The 23,180-nt window shown below is 40.2% G+C and overlaps 1 protein-coding gene across 4 annotated transcripts in view; it reads left to right on the top strand.

The window, feature by feature from the left end:
* The window catches only part of adcy2b (adenylate cyclase 2b (brain)), a 78,652-nt gene that overhangs the window by 38,440 nt on the left and 17,032 nt on the right, over positions 1-23,180 (top strand). For all 4 annotated transcript variants that reach the window (XR_012590750.1, XR_012590751.1, XM_074614541.1 and 1 more), the window contains exons 5-15: positions 3,375-3,523; positions 5,484-5,595; positions 8,087-8,214; positions 10,116-10,274; positions 13,838-13,970; positions 18,943-19,119; positions 19,197-19,237; positions 19,350-19,430; positions 20,573-20,642; positions 20,937-21,034; positions 21,730-21,814. Coding sequence is in view for 2 of the 4 variants with exons in the window: in XM_074614541.1 (XP_074470642.1) it covers positions 3,375-3,523; positions 5,484-5,595; positions 8,087-8,214; positions 10,116-10,274; positions 13,838-13,970; positions 18,943-19,119; positions 19,197-19,237; positions 19,350-19,430; positions 20,573-20,642; positions 20,937-21,034; positions 21,730-21,814 (1,233 nt within the window). In the remaining 2 variants the exon portion in view is untranslated. The remainder of the gene's footprint in view (positions 1-3,374; positions 3,524-5,483; positions 5,596-8,086; positions 8,215-10,115; positions 10,275-13,837; positions 13,971-18,942; positions 19,120-19,196; positions 19,238-19,349; positions 19,431-20,572; positions 20,643-20,936; positions 21,035-21,729; positions 21,815-23,180) is intronic.

Raw genomic sequence — 23,180 nt, 5'->3', positions numbered from 1 at the left:
CTAAAGAGACATTATGCACTGACATTTGCTTGACATTAGCGTCTTCTCCGTGACATTAGCCGTTCTCTCCGACACATAAGATTACACATTAATAAGTGATGATTCACTCAATAGGGACTAGCTAGGATTACTTTTTTGAGATATTTCCTTACTAATGGAAATACATAATTTATCATTAATATTTTAAATGTATATATTTGTAGAAATATTAAAAAATACCCCATTACGTGCAAATATACTTGTTATATGTCATTTATCCTACAGGTGGGCAGAACAAACTCGTGAAAACATATATGTTTATTTTATTTTTCATTTGAATTCAGTTGTAAATAATTTATTACCACAGTTGCACACTTTCTGAATATTTTCCTTTAGCAAAACTCTTCATGTTGGGTATGTTCATATATTTATGTGGGTGTGTATGTATTTGAGAGTGTGTGAGGATGCACTCAAATGCCAGTGCAAAACGAAACAATGCCGAATCTCATTCAATAGCTGAATACAGATAGCTGTAGTTCATTAATCAAACACCTGATTAATAAAGCTGCATCTCCTCAGGCTATTATAGCGCCTCTGCATGCTCACAGCAGAGTGTTCATATTGCTTCGGTGCTGAGTAAGTAAATAAGTGCGGGTGGCGTGGATTTCTATTTTTAGTGCACAACCCCCCCCTCCAACCACTCTCTCTACTTAATTTGCTGCTGTGTTTTAGGAAATGAGCCTGTGGTGTGTGAACAATGTAATGACCCTCTCTGCTGTGAGCCGCATTTATGAGTCACACCCCCTCAGGCAGCTATTCGCTCTTTCTAATATGCACACACACACACACACACACACACCCACCCAAACACTCACGCGCGCTCAAAATCACCCTCAAACAGCCCTCCATTCCATGTGGATGGTGCGGAAATTAAAGCAAAAACCCACAACTCACAAGGTTACACAACAGCTGTATTTTCTTATTCCCCCAGAGAAGTGACCATATTATACAACGACTAGGGCTGAATCTCCCGATTCAAGATCACGATACTTCACATTCGCATTCAATATTTATTGCGATTTTTTAAGAATTGCGATTCTACAAGTATTGCAATTCGATATTACGTTTTATTGCGATTACGTTTTATTTTTGTTCACTTTTGTAACACTAGACCATGGGAAAAAAGTTGAATCATACACTTCTAGGGACTTTTACTTTGGAGAATATCTAAATTAATACATTAAAAATGTTTGATTTTCAGCATGTATGTAGTCAGAGATGTCAAATATATCAGTCATTGTCAGGCATTATATATTAATTGTTTTTTCCAGCAACCCAAAAATCAAAGAATAAAGACATTTCCCTCACAAATTAGTGGTATTTTCTTTTTAACTTATAAGAGACATGTAATGTTTTATACTTCTGGTGAATATAATCCAATCAATCTTATTAACATATATGTATTTTGTATATACAGTTCCCTTTGTTTACGACTTATTTTGAAAACCGGACGTATAGGAGGAGGAGGGTGCAGGTCGTATCCACGCCGACCCTCCACTGTTTTCTGCTCTGTCGTATCTGCCGGTTTCTGCTCGCTACGACCGGCCGGCTGCCGTTTGTTTTGGTTGACGGATACAGAACGGATATGACGTCACGTTACTCAAACTGCAACAATAAAAGCGGTAACTTCCTTCTACCTCCGCATGGACTCAAATGAAGCAAATATATAGCTTCTGGCATTAAAAAATCTATTTCAATATAATTAAAAAAAAGAAACGCCATACATAGGTGAATCGATTGAGGTAAGAAATTAACAAATAAAGAAAAAAAGAAAGAAAGAAAGAAAGAAACTGTTCACCCCTGTAACTCGTTGTATTGAAACTGATAAGCCAACAATATCAGAGACCAATTGTTTATTTATATTATAATAAATACAGTTATTTATGAAAATAAAAATCTTATTTTTTGTCTTAAAACCATTGTCTATCTGACAAGTATGTTTCCTTTATGTTTCACCTATAGGATCACAGGCAGTCTACACTTTTACACAACTTGCTCCATTTCTTTCCTCTGCCATGCTGCAAACGGCAGTATTTGAAAATGAAGAAAATGTCCCTCTGCCTCAATTACTCTTCTGTACTTGACTCTAGCTTCCTGTGCTCACTGCTGAAAAATTAGCCCCAATGAACCATAATTAAGGGACTGTATAAATCTATTTAGGAGATTAAATATTAGCTGTGGACGACAGCGGCTATATTTATCTGCATCTGCAGTATTAGAGAACAGAAGCAGAAGAGAATAGAAAAGCTCTGTTATGTTCAGCTCTATTGTGTCGCGGTCTCTCTTATTCTATAGTGATCTGTTGTATTTTCAAGGTTCAAGGTTAATTTATTGTCATTCTACAACACAGGTTTGCAGCTGTAGTCCCTTTGTGTGTGTGTGTCATCACAAACCGACGCTTTGTCAGACCCCTTGGCGTCACTGTATGGTTGCAGTAAACATGTGGTTAACGTTTTGAATTCATACAAAAGCACTTGCTTAGGTTAGGCAACAAAACCACTAGAGTTGTTGTAAAAAAAACGACATGGTTGGGTTTAAAATTACTACGTTTATACAATGAAAATGACACTGAACATTGTGAACACGGGACACGAACACCTCCCCTCCCGCCCGCCTGCTCTGTGTGTCTCTTTAGCTCTTTAAACTACGTAACCACACTCCCGGCACACTTTCTCAGAGGGTTTAACTACAATGTAAACCCATCGGTGACAAATGAGAAAGTGCGCCGGGAGTGACTGTGGTGACGTATTTCAAAGAGCAAAAGACGCACAGGGCGGATGGGAGGGGACGTGGAAGGGTCCAACAAAAACAGGGCTTTCATCCAGGAGACCGCCGTTCATGTCCTGTGCATTACGTTTCACTTTCACGTTACAATCAGCATAGTAGTTTTAAGCCCAACCAACCAACCAACCAAACCCAAACCTAACTGTCGTGGTGTTAATGCCGAAAATAAAGTGACGCCAAGGGGCGTGAGTGGTCAAACAACCCTCTTTTGCCTTCTGACGGAAGCGAAAAAAACGCTTTCGTAGTCGGTGTGTAAACATAATTAACACAATATGAGGTCGTATTTATTTTTAAACGTGCAACAATAATGGACGAAAAAGACAGACCTGGAGTGCTTTCGAAATCAAAAGCAAAAATGTAGCTGAATATTTCCAGCCACATTAACTCAAAAAGCCAAGCATCCTGTGGGTGTATCAAGGTCGTAGTATTATTCTATCACTGTTGCTATATTATTATGATAACGTGTAAATCCAAATATTCATTAATTTTTCTTTTGTCCTCAACATCAGCATTACATCCTAGTTGCTTGACTCCCCTCTCTCTGTCCCCAGGAGCGTTTACTGTTATCCTTGCTGCCGGCTCACATAGCCAGAGTGATGAAAGCCGAGATCATCCAGAGGCTGCAGGGACCCAACTTCGGTCGAACTGAGAGCACCAACAACTTCCACAACCTCTACGTGCAGCGGCACACCAATGTCAGGTAAGGCTCCTTCTCCTTCATCTGTGCTTCCACATAATAAAGGTTATTATTTTCTGCTCTCATCTCAGCGCCTGATTGCATCCTATACCATCTCGTCCTCTCCCTCCTCACTGCTCAACCCTTGTTTTCTTTTGTCCTCCACCTCTCTACCTGCTCTCACATTTGGATTGCTCCTATGCTCTGTGCTCAGCTCGCTTTATTTCCTTCCTCTCGTCTCCTCTTCTTTCCTTTCTCGCCGCAATTCTCTACATCCCATCTTCTTAATCCTTTTCATTGCTATGGTCAAATTCAATTCAGAGTCAGTCCACCTCCATTGTACTCTAGGGTCATCCTCCTCTACAGTATATTTTGTAGGTTCAAAGAGACAAAACCAGGCTAACCATAAGAGCCTCTCCATAGCATGTCATGCTGGAGCTTCACGGAAGAAACAATATCAGCGTGTCCCTCAGATGTGTGTGTGTGGGTGAGTGTGTGCTCATGTTGATCTGCCTATTATCCATCCAATACGAACAGATCCTCACATGGTCTAGCTCATATGGAAGAGGGCAATCTCTCCAGAACAAAGAAACCGACACCCAAGGACATGTGGCAGTGTGATTCTGCTGGGATCCTCCTACACTGTAAGACAGTTAGAGGAGAGACAAACACCAGCCACTGCCTCCACCATCCGGTCCACAGCTCTAACAATTGCTTGTGTGTTTTTATGCTTATTGAAAGATCATTCCTTCTCTTGGGGAAACAGTCAGATTTGTCACATTTCCAGGATGCTGGAGACATAATGTACGAAGGGCTGTTTGTATAGGTCTGTTTACAAAATGACATTTTTTTTATACATTTGGCTAAAACATTGCCACATTGTTCATTATTCAGGGATGTATTTTTTTTTGTAATTTGTTAGATTTCTTTTTTTGTGCATTTTAATGTTTGTTTTTTTAATGGGTACATTTTAAATATGAATAGGTAAAGAAGTGCACAATAGTAACATGATGGAAAGAAAACAGTTTAGGTGCGTGATCCAAAGATCCATAAGTTAGCTGCACCCTGGATCTTTGTTGTAGGTGCTCAAGATTGATCTTGATCTCAAGACCGGTCCCAAGATCACTTTTTGAAGGTCTCTGTCTCATCTTGGAATCGACCGCATTTTTTACTCGGTCTTGTCTCTGACAAAGAGGATTCTGGACTTTATCACTAAACTGCCTATTCATTGTCTTATCTATTTGTTAACATCATTACTGTGATCTCTCATAGAAAGCAAAGGCAAGATCACACACATAAAATTCATCTCTGCAATGCTCTATTGATTATTTTATCAAGATCTTTCTCATGGTACACTTATACATATACACTATATGGCGATAAAAGAGGTGAATCCTCATTTGTTTTCTGTGGGAGTTTTATAGGAATATGGATCTTTCAGATCAATTTGAGGAGTGCTTCTGGTTTGCATGTTCCACATGTGTGTCATGCAGTGTGGGAATCACACTGGTCTTGGTCTTGACTCGGTCTCAACCCCTCAAAGTCTTTGGCTTGTCTCGGTCTTGATACACTCTGGTCTTGGTCATGCATGGTCTCGGTTTAGGTGGTCTTGACTACAACACTGCTCTGGATGTAGAAGCACAATAACGTGTATTGCATTATTTATTTTTATTGTGTTGGAAACCTGAGCAGAAACGAATGCATGTCTTCATTCAGACCTGTTGGATTTGTAGTTTGTCATTAGTCTACAGAAAGACATCTTCTGTAGTAAAATGTTTCATCTGTTGCCATCATGGTAAAAGAGCACAAGAACAGCATATCCATGTTGCTCTATTAATAATAATGGCCCCCAAATATAAAAAAACTTTATGCCTCTCCTCATATAGTACAACGAAAAACTGAGTATGCAATAAATTGTGTTATTTGATGGTTAAGTAATGCAATATTAATTGTTTTATATGTTGTTTCTTCTTGATTTGTGCAGCATTCTGTATGCCGACATTGTGGGCTTCACCAGGCTGGCCAGCGACTGCTCCCCAGGTGAACTCGTGCATATGCTGAATGAACTTTTTGGCAAGTTTGACCAGATTGCAAAGGTAACTCGAGACACGCCCATCTTCATTTATTTACAGTATATATATATATATATCACATTTCATACACAAGGACACTGTGTGTGCTACAGATGAAAAAAATCACAGCAGAAATGGATGAAACCGTAGAAAAGAGAAGGATCTGTGAATGATAAGAAGCAGCGTAAACCATGATAAACAGGCATCATAAATCCCTTAATTTCTAGAGTCTCCATGAATCAACCCAATAAAAATCAGCCCTCATTATCTGAAAATACAATGTGGCATTTTTAATTAAAGAATTCATTTGGATTTAATGGAGAAATTAAGAATGTTTTAAGATGTTTGGTTCACAAATAGTGCTTCCAGCTAATGTTACCTGAAGTCTACAACAGTTGACCTAATTTGAAAAGTGTGCACAAATTGATTAATTAGAAAACAACCAAGAAGAGAGAGCAGGATCTTGTGCTGTCAATCAGATGAAGCGCAGCCTTGAAATGAATGTTTTCTCTGTCCTGCGGCCGGTGTCGGCCTCCACACCGTACCTTCCCAGAGCGCTGTGCTGTGTTAACAGCTGCAGGTTGCAGCAGTGTGGGCTGGTCAGTCTCGTGGGTACTCTGTTATTCGGTTCTGAACAGTTGAGTCAGGCTCTCTCCAGCTTTGTGTCCAGCAGCTCTGTCCTCCTGCCTGACGAAGCTGCCGTTATATAAACCCGATCCAACGATGAGCTGTTACACATCCCACATGTGGAATGAGAGCTAATGTGTTATGTGTGTGGGTAGATGATTTTGGGCTTGATGGATGTGACTGTGTGTCATGTGTGTGTGTGTGTGAGGGTTGTGTGTGGAGGTGAGACGGAGCACGAGAAAAGTCATTTTATAAATTAAATAGTAAACCGTTAGTTAAAGGTTAACTTCTGTTTCAACCCGGAACCTATTTTACCATGTTTTTGTTTTCTGACATTGGTCCAGTATTGAGGGAGAACGCTGTAACCACCAGCAGTCGCAAAACAAGCTGTGAGGCCAAGTGAGCAGCGTCAATGTAATGTTACATTCACTAAAAGTGCTTGTTTTTGCCACTGACAGGCTCAGATTGTTATCATCAGTGTCTCACTACATTATGGAAAGGACCCTACAGAGAAATAAAACGCTTTCTTTACCTTTCACTTGATCCGGTCTGTTTGTTTTTGTGTTTAACCAAATCACGCTCAAGGAGAAGTTTTGTTGTGAAATCTGGAGATCCGTATACTCTGGCTCAAATAAACACGGGCAGCCATAGAATTCAAAGACCTCATCCACATTGTCAAAATCATCTAAATATTCAACCATGACATTGAAAATCTTTTAGATAACACTCATGTGGTACACACACTACACGAGAATCAAGCCGATTTGGGGCCCGATTCCGCCCTCCCGACAATCGTCAGCAAAGCCCCGATTTTTTGATGGTTCTAAAGATTATCTTTCCAGATGTTCCTGTTGTGTGAGGTATGTTAATCCGCTGATCAGCTTGGAAGTCCATCCTGGCCGCACCGATTTCAATTCGTAAATTTTAAACATGTTCAAAACTTACAATCGGATAGCCTGTTGTGTGTGGGGAATCCCCCGAGGACAGCTGATGACGCAGTCACGTGGGGAAAAAACGATAGCCAATTGAGAACCAAGCGGACTGAAGAAGGAAGGACAACCACCGCCGTCATGGCGGCCGCGACTAATGCATGAGATAATGTAAAACACGGAGCATAAAGTAGTAAGATAGACCTCAGAAATGGAGGACCAACGTGTTGATTTGTGGCAACAACACAAGTCTTTATTTAACGTGTCTCAATGATTTCATTTTTTCTTTTTTCTCCGTGAATTTTCAGTGCAAAATAGTGCAAAAACATCGCTGTCGTCCGCCATGTTTGTTTACACTAAAGTCACGTTTTGATCGCGAGAGATTTTGCAAGATTTCCGGGTTGTTTTTTTAAGTCGGGACTCTTGTTGTTCATGAACAGAATCTGTTAGTGTGTGGTGTTTTGGCTGTTTTGGACAGATCGTTGCTCTCCACACACTATCTGAACAAAACTGTTATATTTATCATGACATGTCGTTATGTGTGGGGTCGCTCACATTTTCAAAATCTGTTAAGATTTGAAAAATCTTTTAGTGTGGCCCAGCCTTAAGCTACGTTTTCTGTACTCCAACACAGCAATGTCAGACACTTAATAACAATAACAATCAGAGCCTGTCATGACAAAAGCAAGCACTTTTAGTGGACATAAATGACGGTGCCAGCTTGCCCCAATAGCACCATATTGCAGCCCGTGAGCAGCTGCCGTCTACAGCGCTCTCCCTCAATGCTGGACCAATTTCAGAAATTGCCGTCCCTATTAGTCAGTTAGACACAAAAACATGAGAAAATAGCTTGAACAATACCGAAGTTTCCCTTTAAGATATTGATAATTTTAGACAGATTATGGAGTTTGATGATAAATGTACACTTGTGTCCCCCTCTTTACCGCTCTCTCTTTCAGGAAAACGAGTGTATGCGAATCAAGATCCTGGGAGATTGTTACTACTGTGTGTCTGGTCTGCCCGAGTCGCTGCCTCACCACGCCAGGAACTGCGTGAAGATGGGCTTGGATATGTGTGAGGCCATCAAGTAAAATACCAGATCTCTCTCTCTCTCTCTCTCTCTCTGGCTAATTTCTCTCTCACACACACATTAACGGAAACACAAACACAAACAAACACGCCTGTCAAACAGATTGAGCAGAAGGAATGCCAGACTTGATTTCAGCTCTGTTTGAACTCCAGAGTAAACACAATGTGAATTCAATATGATAAGCTTCCCGACTGAACAAATAAAAAATTTCAAACAAATGAAAAAAATTATACTCTTTGAGCGCCCGCCTTCTGCTCTCTGTCTCTGTGTCTTTCACTCATGCATGAACTCACACACACTAGTTTTATGGAACGATATGTTTTGCTTTTCCTGCATTGACCTTTAAATCACAATCAGATTAAAGATGCCATTCGGTGTCGTCCACCTCTGACATGATGAAGCAGAGTCTGTATTTCAGTGCTGTTGTGGAGGATTTTCGAACCACACTAAAATTAAATTCTGGAGGAAACACTGACTCATGTCACAAAATATAATACTAGTTACTGGCAGCTTTGGTAATGGCGGTCCCTAACTGGCTCAAATGTTCAACATTTTGGTGAATGTGCTTGATTAGCCAAGAAACAGTTTCAGCAAGTAAAATTGTCTTACATCCAGGGCTGTACCGAATGTACATTCAAAGCTTTTATTGAGATTTAAGAATGAAGCTTTGAATGTTTGTCGTCATATTTTATGACGTCATCATCCTAAAAATATATAAAAATCCTGGAATAAAATCCACAGTTTGAAAAAAGCGATTAACTTGATTAAATAAATTAATCTTTGTCTATTGAATACATTTTCTTTAATGAATGTAACTTATCAGTTTCGTCAACATAAATACATGTAGGCCAAGGTGCGGACTATAGACTGTATATAAGAGGTGGACGTAGTCTAAAACCCATTGGTTTGTAGACTGCCGTTTTGAAGCCTCAAGTTCAGCATTTTGGCCATCGCCATCTTGGTTTTGGCTGAATAAGACATTTTTAGGCGACCAAAATGTTACAGTTAACTTTCATGAAAACACACTGGGAAAGTTCAAAAATTCAATTTTTTCACTCTGTTATTTTTTTACACACATTACACACGCCTGAAAGACACACATGCACAAACAGGACCTATATACATGCATTAATGGAGAGATGCTGAAAGGCTGCTTGGGGGTTTGATGCCTTGCCCAAGAGGCAAACTGGCATCTCTCCAGCTACCAGTTCACACTCGGTACTTGGTCCATGCGGGGACTTGAACCCAAGCCAAACCAAGTCCCTGTGGCCTGAGCTACTGCGGCCTGTGGTAGCGACCTGTCAATCACAAGGTAGCCAAACCCTAACGCATCCCCTGCTTTATGGTCTATTTGACCCTAAATGGGACCATAATTTACTAAAGGAACATCATGCTGTATTGAAGTAGACTTGAAACTAGAGATTGAGACTGCCATCACTGGAATCTAATTCTACAAATAGTATAACACTATTAATATTAGTGTTGCCTGATCTTCATCTGCAACTGTGTAGAAATACCAGGTTTGAACACAAAGAATAGACATGTAAAAGAAATAATAATAATAAACTATGCAGCATTCGAATGTTGATTTAGAATTTGAATGTCAATAAAGCTTTAAAACTATTTGGTACAGCCCTGCTTACATCTCTGTTTGTGTACAGATTAAATAAATGAGATACAATGGATTCTTTGTATTGGGATCCTCTTGAGAATTAGATGCTACATCTCAGTGGGTTTTTCACATCCCCCAACCCTGCAGCTCTGTACTCAACTTTGCGATTGATATTGATATTGATATTGATCTTCTCATCTCACTCTCAGAAAGAAAGTAAATAAAGCACATTTTCCTAATTAGTGAATTACTCCTTTAAAGATTAATTCTGCTCTGTACTCCACAGGAAGGTCCGAGATGCCACCGGAGTCGATATCAACATGCGTGTTGGTGTTCATTCTGGGAATGTGCTGTGTGGTGTGATTGGCCTCCGCAAGTGGCAATATGATGTGTGGTCACATGACGTAACGCTAGCCAATCACATGGAGGCGGGAGGTGTGCCAGGGTAAGATATAACCAATACTTCAAATAACGTTTCACTTGATCTCATTGCTTTTGCAGCGCTGATTTGCAAATCCTTGTAATTGTTGTGCAGTTGGCAAACTAGGTTGCCAGTATAAGTTTGTAAAGCAGACAGGGAGCTATGCTTTGGGATTTCACTAACACTTCCTGCTCTCTCAGTGATTGATGTTGAGTTGCACTTAGCAGTGAATTCCCATCTGCTCCGCTTGCAGCTCCATGAGGCCTAAAGTAGAAGTGAGCGAGTCCCAGAGGCCGGCAGCACCGTAGTATCATTATCATGAGTTTCAGTGGAGAGTTAGTGTCTCAAGGAGGCTTTTCACTCTTAAAAGAATGGGGTATATTGCTTTTTTGCTCTCAGATTTTTCAATAATCAACATGAAATCAGCGCTTTAAATGGGCCAGTACTCACCGGTACTGAGTACCGGCACTTCTGATTTTTGTCAACTGATTTTACACACCGTCTGAAAAGACCTAACTGCGTTTACAAGTACTAAGTGGAAATAAACACTTCAGTTGAACAAAAAGGGACCTTATTTTCTACGTCTCTGTTCTATGTTAGTCAGCTCATTGTTTTCTGTCATTGTTGATATTTGTCTGGTTATATAAATGTGTCCATGTCCACTCTTGAATGTTGTTTTTTTTGTCACTGTTGGTGTTTGTTTATTGGTCTATATGTCATTAAGGTGTCCAGCGTATTCGCCCCCACTTTTTTTTGTTTATTATTATTATTATTATTATTATTATTAGTTTATTTTTTTCCAAGTAATATGACTTGACTAAGATTGTGATTATTATTCGTATTATCACTTTCCTTTTCCTTCATTGGCTATTAATTTGAAAAAGAATAAAAACAAAGTAAATTTAATCTTGCACGAAGCCGGTGCAGACCGCAGCATAGATTAAAATGATATTTCTGAATGCTGCTGCTGTAAGTGTGCCGTTAGTAGCTAGCTGCAGTGCAAATAACTCTGAGGCTGCAGGCACCAACCACCACCGAGCCTCCCCCGTCAGCTGCCAACTACTGTGGCGGCAGTGACACTCCGCACCATGGGCACAGTGCACCTGATTGCTGCACTACTGTGTGCATATCCTTCAACTATAAGTCAGTTTTCATCTGCCTTTATCGAAATTTGAATGTCAGAAAAGTATAACAACAAAGCACTGAAGGCTTGCATGTTTTCAGGTCTGAGCCAATGCAACAATGTAAATAAGTTAAATACTATTCTCATACTTTTTCTTCTCTCCCTCTTTGTTCTGTCATGCTATATATGTATATACCATTATTGCAAGAGGGATATGTTGATTTACCAGAAGATAAAAGAAGAAATTTAAATAATACGTTTTCAGTTATACTCAATTTATGTTGATTTGACACACTGTATCCTACTTCAAACCACATTTGATGTGACTGCATCATTGGAGCTAAATAAATCCGTACTTTACGGACTTGCCTTTGGTATCCAATTGAAACTGTAGGCCAACAGATATCATATTTTCAGTTGGTTTAATTGTCGCATACAGTATATGCAATATTATATTTGATTTATAAGTTGATTTGTATAAATAGCGACATAAAAAAGTGTTTTTATTAACCAAATACATTTATGAACAAACTTTGGAAATGTCGTATGTAATGAAATGCATACAAAAATACATTTGAAGTTTTGAAGCATACTTACATATGCATATAAATATATCCAAGACACGTGCAATGTTCATGTCATGAAGCTGCTGAATTAGGTAGTGGCACCTGTTTTGGTCCAATTTAGGCACTGCATGAAATAAAATAGATCGGCCAGGCCAACCTAAAGAAAATGTTCATATCAGTGTTCTAAAATTAATATTGGCTGAAACCCCAGTAAACCACCCCCTTAAATCCAAATATGAAGATACACCTGAGGGAACAACATATTGACATGTTCCAGCAGCATCAAGAACAAACACAATCAACTCTCAGCTGAAAATATTTATATATACCACCAAGTCTACAGTATCAATCATGTCTTCCTTGACTCTTTCCTATCTTGCATCAGGAAATGCATGTTTACAGACTGACCTGAATCACATGATATATGTCTGTTCTAATTCTACCCTGTTATAAAAATTGTAGTCAATTACAGCCATCTCATTTGACCAATCAGCTCTACATTTGTTATGTGGGCATCAGCTCTGCCATCCTAGCACTGTAACAAGCATGGGGGGAAATTGGCTGGTGGTTATGTGTCTGCTACACAGAAAATAAGCTCTCCAATACCACCACGTTGTCTCACTGGGCTGCTAATGGTTTTGTCTCCTCTCATGCCTGCTGAAAGGTATCGAAAAAATATGCCCGCTGGAAAGAACATATGAAAACACATCTCCATCCCTCTCTGTTTTGCAAGGGTAGCAAACAAGGCAGAAAAAGGGAGAATTGCAGGTTGTTGGTGTTATAAAGTTGGGAAGTAAATAACATGTTTGAGAGAGCTGATGATGGCACAATGACGCAAGCTCTTATAGCGATAGTTCAGGTGTTTTGAAGTGGGGTTGTATGAGGTACTTATCCATAGTCGGTGTATTTACCTACAGGAGATGACGGTAGGCACACCCCCAGTTTGGAGAAGCAGACAGGAGTACCAGCACGGGAGCAAAGCGATGTACTGCTGTCTACAGGGGCCACATCCACCTAAAAGAAAGGCCCATCTGAAAAATCAATATCAGTTTAAGTGTACGCTACAGTTAGAATATTTTCCCGAAAGGCCTTTCCACACCGGCAGCGTTTTTTTGTGCAATTATTTTGCACATCAATATATTTCTCCGAATTGTTGTTTTTGTTATGCATACTTAAACACAGAACAGGAATATTACACAGCGAAAAAGCAAAGTAATGTGTTTTCGAAACATCGATTTTTTGCAGGGCATCAACCAATCACATTGTGCGGAACGGGTTGAGTTGCAGCTATATTTATAAGAACAACAGGGAGGCTCCGTAGTCCAAACCAAGACTGCAAACTTTATTACTCCTTTCAACCTTGACAAAGGCAGCGCATACCAGTTCCACTCCTTCTGTTGTTACCTTTCACAATAAAAGCCCCTAGACAAATAATATTCACAGATGAGTATTTTGCATTTTCGTGTTGTTTATTCGTCATGGCCCTTGTGTGTAAAGGCCTTTATCTATACTGTTTTTGTCAATGGAGTGTATATAAGTTTCACTTATAGTTCAGTTCCCCGTCGGAAAAGAGAAGGAAAGGGCTGTCTGACGGCAAGATAAAGTGGTGAAAATATTCTAAATATAGTGTACACTTAAATAGATTTTTAGGTGAGTCTTTCTTTTAAGTGGCTAAAATATGTTTTGCTGCCGACCCCGTCCACAGCAGTACAGTATATTGCTTTGCTCCCGTGCTGGTACTCCGTTCTGCTTCTCCAAACTGGGAGGGCGTGCTAACCGTCATCTACTGTAGGTAATACACTGAATAAGTGCCTCATACAACCCCACTTCAAAACACCTAAACTATCCCTTCAACCTCTCATCATCTGTCCTCTTATCCCCTCCTGTCTCATCTCCAGAAGGGTCCACATCTCTTCGGAGACGTTGGAGCATTTGAAGGGTTCCTATAAGGTGGAGCCTGGAGACGGACCGAGCCGAGACTCCTACCTGAAAGAACATGGAGTGGTCACCTACCTGGTCATCAACCCCAAGGTCAGATACCATCACCTACATGGTCCTATACACTCACATAAAATCAGAAAGCACAGTTAAAGGGGTTACTCTAACAAAAGACGTCATAATCACACGTAATAAATCGAAGAACGCTTGTGGTGGTTGGCTGCGAGCAGAATAGTCATCTTTTTCTAAATCTGGGCATAAAACGGATCGATTGCAGGTATCATTTGACTGGAGAGTTTTCGATACTACTTGGTACTGGGTTGTTTCCGCTGACACCTTAAAGGTATCAAGTACCGATACCCCGCCCTAGTATCCTCCCCGTGATTCGGTTCCGCACCAACATTGAATGGGTTCGGCATTGGCTCATAAATAGGCCAGTAGTTTTTCCATAATCCTGCTGACAAACAAACCAAACCGAAAATAAAACCACCTTGGCGGAGGTAATAAACTGTTTAAAAACCCAGTGGATTAGCTGAAAATGTGTGGTCGCAAAGCTGAAAGCAAGAATATTTTTCACAGGGCAGCAAATATATTATATTCACTCTACATTATCCTGTACTGTATATGTCATCATTTATAGAGACAGGGCGCAATTAATCCCACCCACACCAGAGGGGGGAAACAATTCATCACTCTCATTTACTTGTATTGCGTGAAGATGTCTCCTTGTCAATTCTGTCCGCTAGCAAATAACAGAAAAAAAACCTAAAGCTGCTGTGTGATGGGATGCTGCACAACCAACAGGGTAAAGAACCCAGAACTAAGTTTTTATAAGCTGCCAAGCTGAAAAACTGAGCCTTTAAGAAGACAAAAGTGAGGCATCAGCTGCAAGAATTGGAAAACTGTGGATCCTGGCACTCAGTATGCCGACATGTGCAGCAAACATTTATTCAGTTTCAGGCTAACTATATTTGTTTAAGTTAAGTTAAGGCATTTTGAAAGTATGCAACTTGTGTTATAGTGAAATGTGGATGAATCAGAAAGCTATACTGTATTATGTTTGCAAGTGCCTTAGCTAGTTACAGTAGCTTGATTACAGCTAACTTCATCATCAATCATCAACATTTTCGTTATCGACTGAACCCCCGGTGGACAGAGGGTGCTAAAATATTCCTTTTACATGCTGAAATCTGATGTTTTTAGCTATCTACAGGCATCTTTGTTAGTGTTTCAGCCTTTGGTTGCATATTGTTGGCACCGATTGTTTTCCCCTCTGTCTCTATGATCCGGTTCGAACATTCACATGCAATAGTTGTCAGTTTGCAGCAGCAGTAATTACTTATAGTTTGTGTGTTTTGAGTCATGACTTGTGTTTTCACGTCATTTATAGTCGATATAATGAGCTAGAATCCAAAAATTCGAGGGTGTATTTTCAGCACCATGGACAACAACGCTGCTTTACAAACGTTGTCGATGTGCAGGCCAGGTTTACACACAAAAAAAATCCCACGCCACCTTCTCATCCTGCCAAGAAGAGCCCAGTAAGCAGCAAAACAACATGTCAAGTATAAGAAAATAATGATTGTGTGCAGTGAACCAATGACAGTATGTTATCAAATGAACAACATCTCTCCAGGTGTTCAGTCAGTCGCTCTGCTGAGAGAAGATAATGTTGGAAGTGAAGTCCCTTTTTCACAGTTTGAGGCATCGTGCAGCTCCTCCTGTCAAACCAGGACACGGCGGGCTGGTTAAGGTCATTTAAGAGATCTGCCTCCTCTGTGAACTCTAAGAATATCTCTATATAGAATATGTTGTTGGCATCCGGTCTGTGCTCAATGTTTTTTTGGCTTGGCAAACGAAACAGTCCTCTGCCTTTCTAATCCCTCCATAACTTGGCGAAGATGCACCCACCCCCTTAAATATCTGCACTAAGGCCTTCAGTTCTTCTCCTCCAGGCACACTGTGTTCACTGTCTGCTTGCTTCATAGACCTCAGGGTTCTGAGTGGCATCTCTTTTTACTGAAGAATGAAGGCCTTTATGCTTTCTAGTGCATCTTTTGAAAAATGCCACCAGTGACACAAGAAGTCACGGTGTCTTTTTCAGCATCGATTCCTCCAAATCTGGTCCTTTGGCTCCTTTTTCGTCTTCTCCTTTCCATCTTCTGATTCCTCTTCAAAGAGCTTGACTGAGGATAGCTTTCCCTTTAAGTCATCACATCACTTTAAAGGGGCGTGTACGAAGGAGCGAATTTATCTTTTTCATCTCAAGAGCTGCCACTTCTATGCAGGGAATCTCAGACTTTGATATATTGCCGTCAAAGTTTTTTTTACTTTGACTCGGCACTGATCTACTCTGCACACAAATCCCTTCTCCTCCAGTTTATATGGAATGACTTTATAAACATCACGATTTTTGTGGACTTTATTTATCATATCCTGTATGTTCTCTTCGGCCCAGATGTAAAGCAAACATCGGACTTCGGGTCAGACCTCTCATGTTAACCTGTTGTTTACCTGTGTCCATCTCAACAAGCTTTGAAACGATCCGAGGCCACCTCTCACAAGCAGTTTCGGTCCAGTTGTTTTGGTCCGCACCAGAGTACGATTACTGCGTTAAGAACTGCCCAAACGAACCGCACCAGAGTTTGATTAAAACGGACTAAATATATAATACAGCTCAGTAGCAGAATATTCCAGTTTCTGTGTTATTTTAGCATGCAGGAGTATCAGATGTTCATTGAACTGAAACAAGACGTTCACCTATTGTTGCTAATCTATCTATCTATCCATCTATCTATCTATCTGTGTAACATCTTCAGTCCAACAAGCATGAACATATGTTGACACATTTATCAGTGGGCAACATCCACCAGCTGTGGTTCCGTTTTGAAGAAGAGCTTATTTTGGCAGTCATACAAGCTGCATGTTATCAGCTGGCCTTGTTAATAGCACTCTCTGTTCTCTGCAGTATATTAGTGCATTTCATGACAGATTGGCACTCCTGTTTTTCAACTTCGTTCTGGAATCCAGAGTAGCAGCACTTGAGTAGAGAGACCTAATTTATTCTGACTCCCTGCAGCCCAACAGTAATTAAGTAAACCAGCAGTTTTAGGCCTAACCTACCTTCATACAACATCATTACATGACCTTAGAGGAGGTCTCTTGAAAATATGACAAGATGCTATACTCTCTATCCTCTGTTTACTGGAGATATCTTTTCAATATCCTGATATCACATATTGGAAAAAGGCTCGGGGTGCTCTGTGACATTTTCAAGAAGCCCTGAGTGGATCAAGGCCAAATATGGAGTATGGATCACAGGATGTGTCATCTCCACTGTCACTGTCATTGATTGTCACTGTCAGACCTCTTCAGTGCACCCGCAGGAAATGAAAACCACCATTATGGACAGAGTCTTTTTTCAATTGTTATAGGCTTATGTGCCATGTTTTGGTCAGTCACAATACCTGTCTCTATCAGAGGACTGGAACAAGGAACATCATCTGACTAATCCTCCTGGATTTTAACTGCTCCATTTTGGCATAAACGTTCCCTTTCACTGCTGTCTGGCTTTCTGCAGGGAAATGTTTCTGTCTGCAGTAAAGTGGTGTGGTGTTTGTCAGAGAGAAGCACTCAGCATACATGCCAAAATAAAAGGAGCGCTGCATCATTCTCTAAAATTGTTTTAAGTACAAACACGTCAATTGACAACTGCTCCCAAAGTACCTAGTCCCTTTAGTACGGACTGCTGCTGAAATATTTATTTATTTTTCTACACGTAAAAGATCAGCTTGGTCAAATGAGGCTTGTGCATGTGATGTTTTGTAGTAAGTTATGAGTTACCAGCTTAATGTGTTTTGAATGTTAACTTACGTGGTCTCACTTTCTCTCCATGTATTATTATTTTTTTGTCCCAGAAAAATATGTATTCAATTTTACTCCAAAATATAATTTTTAAAATGTTAGCAACTAGTGTTTTTAATTGCTGTGACGTTGACTTTTTGGAAAACTACACTTTTTGGGAGAGAGTACATTGCAGGACATTTTAGATAAGTTTAAACTCTAACTGTATGATATTGACATTGTGCATTGCTCACTTTCATTCAGTTTAATGCTCCTCATTTCACCTATGTTAATCACAATTGGCCGTGTTGGCATGGCATTGATTAACAAAACATGTTTTAAAAGCACTAAGGAAATGATTTAACAGGGACATATCATGAAAATCTCACTTTTCCAGTGCTTGTGCACAGGGCTGCAGCTATCAATTATTTTAGCAATTGAGTATTCTGACGATTTTTCCATCCATTAATCGAGTAATCGGATAAGAAATACTTTTGCTTTATTAAGGAGGAATAGTTAGTATACAAAAGAGGAAATAAGATGTGTCTAGTAAAATTGACGACCAATTGGTTTCCTTTTAAGAAAAATCTGAATTTGTATTGCTTAAATTGTATACAATGATATTATCTGTCAAAACTAAACCTATTTAATTAATTTAAGTGCCATATTACATTCTAGGTTTTAAATAAAAACATTTTCTGAAATGCAAACAAATGAATAAAAAATAATTTCAAATTACTTTAAAAAAGGTACGCATCTTATGGGCTATTCCAGTAAAGGTTCTATAACTTTAACTCATTCATTCAAATTCAATGAATTCAATTCAATTCAAATTCAAAATTTATATTAATAAATGGCTGGGGGGATTAAACAAAGCCTTGATGCAAATTCTTTGCATCAATGACTTTTAATAATCCAATTATTGGAGTTACTCGAGGACTAGTTTCAGCCTTACTTGTGCTCATACATTTGGGTATCTGGAGCTCCTACCAACCCACAAACTGAAATAAGACAACTCAGTCAGTTTTTTGTGGGCTGCCTCGATCAGAAAACATGTGATTCAACCCCATTCAAACATGTGCTAGCTAATAAACTAGATTTTCTCTACCTGTGCCACCATATCACATACTTGTCAATCGTGACCACTGTTTCAGCAAATGTTACACAGTCTGACTCTGTCGGGTCATTCAACTCCTTCTCTATTCCTGTTGTTTTTTCCCAGACTGAGAGGCACAGCCCTCTGTTGGGTGTGCGCTCTCGCCCCTCTCTGGACGGTGGGAAGATGAGGGCGTCTGTCAGAATGACCCGATACCTGGAGTCCTGGGGCGCCGCCAAACCCTTCGCCAACCTCCACCATCGAGACAGCATGACCACAGACAATGGCAAGATCAACACAACTGTAAGTGCAATGCAGTTCCCTCTGTCTTCCAACAGATATCCGTCATTAATAGATCAATGGTCTGATTCCTGTTTCAGGATGTTCCAATGGGGCAGTACCACTTCCAGAGACGAGAAAGGTGAGTTAGGAGCAATACCGCATTTATTATCGTGACACGTCACTCTGTCTTTAAAACATTTCATCACATATACGGGAGGAACTTTTATTCTGTGTCCATGTTTCGATCCTAGGTCCAAATCTCAAAGGAGGAGGTTTGAGGAGGAACTCAATGAGCGAATGATTCGCACCATCGACGGCATCAACTCGCAGAAGTAAGCATCGTGTCTGCAGTCCTATTACTGCATCGCTCTTTACAATCAGAGGTCATGCACAGTCACTTAAAATAAAGGTCCTCACCGCACTAAGTAGTAGAAGCATCAAGTCAGCATGTACACAGAAGAAGCCTCTTCAGGAGTTCTCTGATTGTGGTACTGTAGTTATTATATACTGAACCATAATGATCTACAAAAACATCTTGTTGACCAGTTGACCTCCATTGATCAAATAAAAAATGTCAGTCAATCAAAGAAAGAATGTATTGTGGTTTAAAGTGTCACAGTTGCTTTTGTTGCCCAAAACCCATTTGTTTTATCTTGTTTTATAAATATGACAATGCAGTTTTGACATAGCGAACATTTGACTCACATGAGTGATCAGCTGTATATGCTGTCTGCGTCAATTTAAACAAATTCCTGAAGACCTCTCTCCATTTTTCTATCGTGATTTATGGACGTCTCTTTCCCAATGTAAGTCTATGGGAAAAATAATTTTTAGGCCCGATGGCATCACGTGACAAAAGTTGTAGTACCGCCGTTTGGCCACTACAAAAATTTGCTTCACTGCCCCGCGCTCTTCCTGGGGGCTTGGTTAGATGCCCAAGGCGACTTCTTTTGTTGCCGGTTCGCAACCTCTACTTCTTCTACTCTCTTTACTGGCGGATTACAGCCATGCGTAGCTTATAGCACCAATTTCTGACCAAACAACGCTGTAGCCGAATTTATTCGCTCCAAACCAGTTGATGGAAATGCGCCTAATTCACATTTCTATTTTTGCAACATTTCAAAGGTTCACTTAAAATTTGCTTAACAATATAATGGAAACACAGCTACTGTTTTCAATGTAGTGTACCCCCAAAAGAACTAAAATGGGCATATCACCATGTATTTTGTTATTCACGGAAACAAGAAAAAGCTCTCAGGCTTTAATCACTGAAAAAGAGGTGTTGTCTTTTGTAAAATCTTAGCTATTTTAAAATTGTAATAAGTTTAAGTAATCAAAACCCATTCAATATCCAATACATACCTTAGTATCATCACAGCACCGTGAAGAGTTACAGAATAGTTTTCAGATACCACAAACCAGAGCCTGGTCCCTCTATACTGTCTGAAACCATCTGTTTCACTCATGTCTCCAGACAGTGGCTGAAGTCTGAGGACATCCAGAGGATCTCATTGTTCTTTCACAACAAAGCTCTGGAGAAAGAGGTAAGCGAATGCATACAAAACACCTGCCAGCATTGTTCGCTGGAGAAACAAATCAATGGAATTGTCAGTGAAACAGAAGTCATTAAGGAGGCTGTACAACCATATAGGACACCGATTTTCCCTTACATAGTCTAGGCTCCTCAAATTCCTGTATTCTTCTCATCATTTATAGATTTTTGCTTCATTCCACATAGAAGTCTGGTTTATTTTTATATTGTTCATGCTCATGTTAATTTTGCCTAAACAAGTTTTCACTGCTGCAATGTTTTCCAATTTTTTGCCTTCTCTCAACAGTACAGATCCACAACGTTACCAGCCTTCAAGTACTACGTCACCTGCGCCTGCCTCATATTCTGCTGTATATTCATAGTGCAGGTCCTCGTCTTGCCCAAGTAAGTCTGCACCCCTTCACAGGATTTGCATTGCACGGTCCCCGTCGCATCAGCAAACTCCAGCTGTGGCAGCGGGTCGATGCGAAAAAGCCATTTGACGCCAGCTGTCTCATCAACAGGACCCCGCTGAAATGAAAGGAGGCAGGGGAGCAAGAGGCAGAATGCTAAAAAAGCAGATCGAGATGAAAGGGCACCATGTCTGGTAGTGATTATAGATCAGGTGAATCAAAGGGTGTCGTCTCTTTAACGGCGCGGAGAGAAATTCACGGTCATGCTAATTTACTGCCTCTGGGAGCCTTTAGGTGTAATTCAGCATCTGAGAGGCCATTGATTGTCCAATTCACCTCTCCCTCACTCGCTTTATCTTGGCTCAGTGTGTCGCAGCATCATTCCGCACATTTAGACGTGACATCATCTGTTTTATGGCAGGGATCCTTAAATCAGCCATACTGTGTTCCTGCATAGAAGATGTGATACATGAGCGTAACTGCATTGCGAAGCACATACAGTACTCTACTGTACCACCCACAGTTCTGCTTACTCAGTGTAAATGGATCGCAGGTCTGAGGTAGAATACATTAGAGACTTCAATACATTTATTGCCCTGGATGGTACTGCAGAGGGTCGAGAGATGCCAAGAGGGTTTGAAGTAATGTGTGTGTGTGTGTGTGTGTGTGTGTGTCTGTGTGTTGCAGAACTGCTGTGCTGGGGATCTCCTTTGGCCTGGCATTCCTGCTGTTGGCGTTGATCCTGGTCCTTTGCTTCGCTGGTCACATTCTGGTGGGTTTGCATGGATTTATCAATGAATACACTATAAACTAGAACTGGCTAAGATTACCATAGATTATGTTACAGGAATCTCATAAATCTTATAGCTAATGTTGCAAAATTGATTCAATCCGTCTGTCTGAATCTCACTCCACTCGAGCATGAAATATGAACACGCTTTGTCACGCCCCTTGGCATCACTTTATTTTTAGCATCAAAACCACTACAGTTACCCCTTGGCGTCACTTTGGGATTAGACAACAAACCACTATAGTTAGGTTTAGGAAAGGTTGGTTGGGCTTAAAGCTACTACTTTTTTAAAGTGAAAATGGAACTGAACGTTGTGAACGCGGGACACGAACGAACAGCTGATTGTAACGCGAAAGTTAAACATAACGCACGGGCAACGAACAGCGGTCTCCTGGACGAAAGCCTCGTGTTTGTTGGACCCATCAACCTCTGAGCATTTACTGTTGCCGTGGATGGGTTTACATTGTAGTTAAAAAGTCCGATGCGTCTCATACTGGTGCTAAAGGGTGCCTTGTGCGGCGGTATCACACGCCGATGGCTGTGACAAAGCCTCAGTATTTAACGCCCTGGGAATGAGAACGGGATGGAAATATGCAGGTTGTGCAACGAACTCGCGACCACTTTTTAAGAAGTGAGTGCAATGGAAGGGGGAAAGGGGAGTGCAGCATCTAGTGGCCGGAGCAAACTTTCTAATTTTACAACTAAACAGTACACTAAAATATGTTTCTGAAAACATTTGAGGTGAGAGATAGGCATTACAGTAACAAAATCTTGCAAATGTCATTATGAGTATAGGAGAACGCAGAAGAACGTCAGATTACCTGTCTCATAGACTACTGTCAGGATATAGTGACTATTTTATATATATATATTTTTTATCATATTTTCTCAAAGTTACTGACTTCAGCTTTAAGCAGAGTCTGACTTTTAATGCTCCACTATGTGATTTTATGCATTCTCTACAACTCTACAAATTTGGTCTCTTATGACTGTGGAAATCGTGGAGCCAATATTAAGCAGCTCACAAGATAATCTCTGTTGTTGTACTATTACTAGATATGATAAGACGTTGACCTTTCATAAATCAGCTGGTGATTAAGTGTTACTTTTAACTTTAAAACTACTGTGGAAAAAGAAGGAATTCCTGTTTTTTTTTTGTGTCTTCTTTCTATTTTCATTTGTATTCTCTGGATTTAGACATACAGTATATTGTTTGTCTCATTTTATTGATTGGTAATCTTCTCAGCTGTTTGAGATTTTGCTCCCATTTTTGATTGGTTGTTAAAGCCTGGGACACATTTGGAATGGTCCATGCAAGGTTTATATGAGCTGATCTACCTTTTATTCT

Source organism: Sebastes fasciatus, chromosome 17 (genome assembly GCF_043250625.1).
Source record: "Sebastes fasciatus isolate fSebFas1 chromosome 17, fSebFas1.pri, whole genome shotgun sequence".
In the NCBI taxonomy this organism is placed as follows: domain Eukaryota; kingdom Metazoa; phylum Chordata; class Actinopteri; order Perciformes; family Sebastidae; genus Sebastes; species Sebastes fasciatus.
Note: the sequence above shows the minus strand (reverse complement) of the source record. Positions and strands in the feature narration are given on the sequence as shown.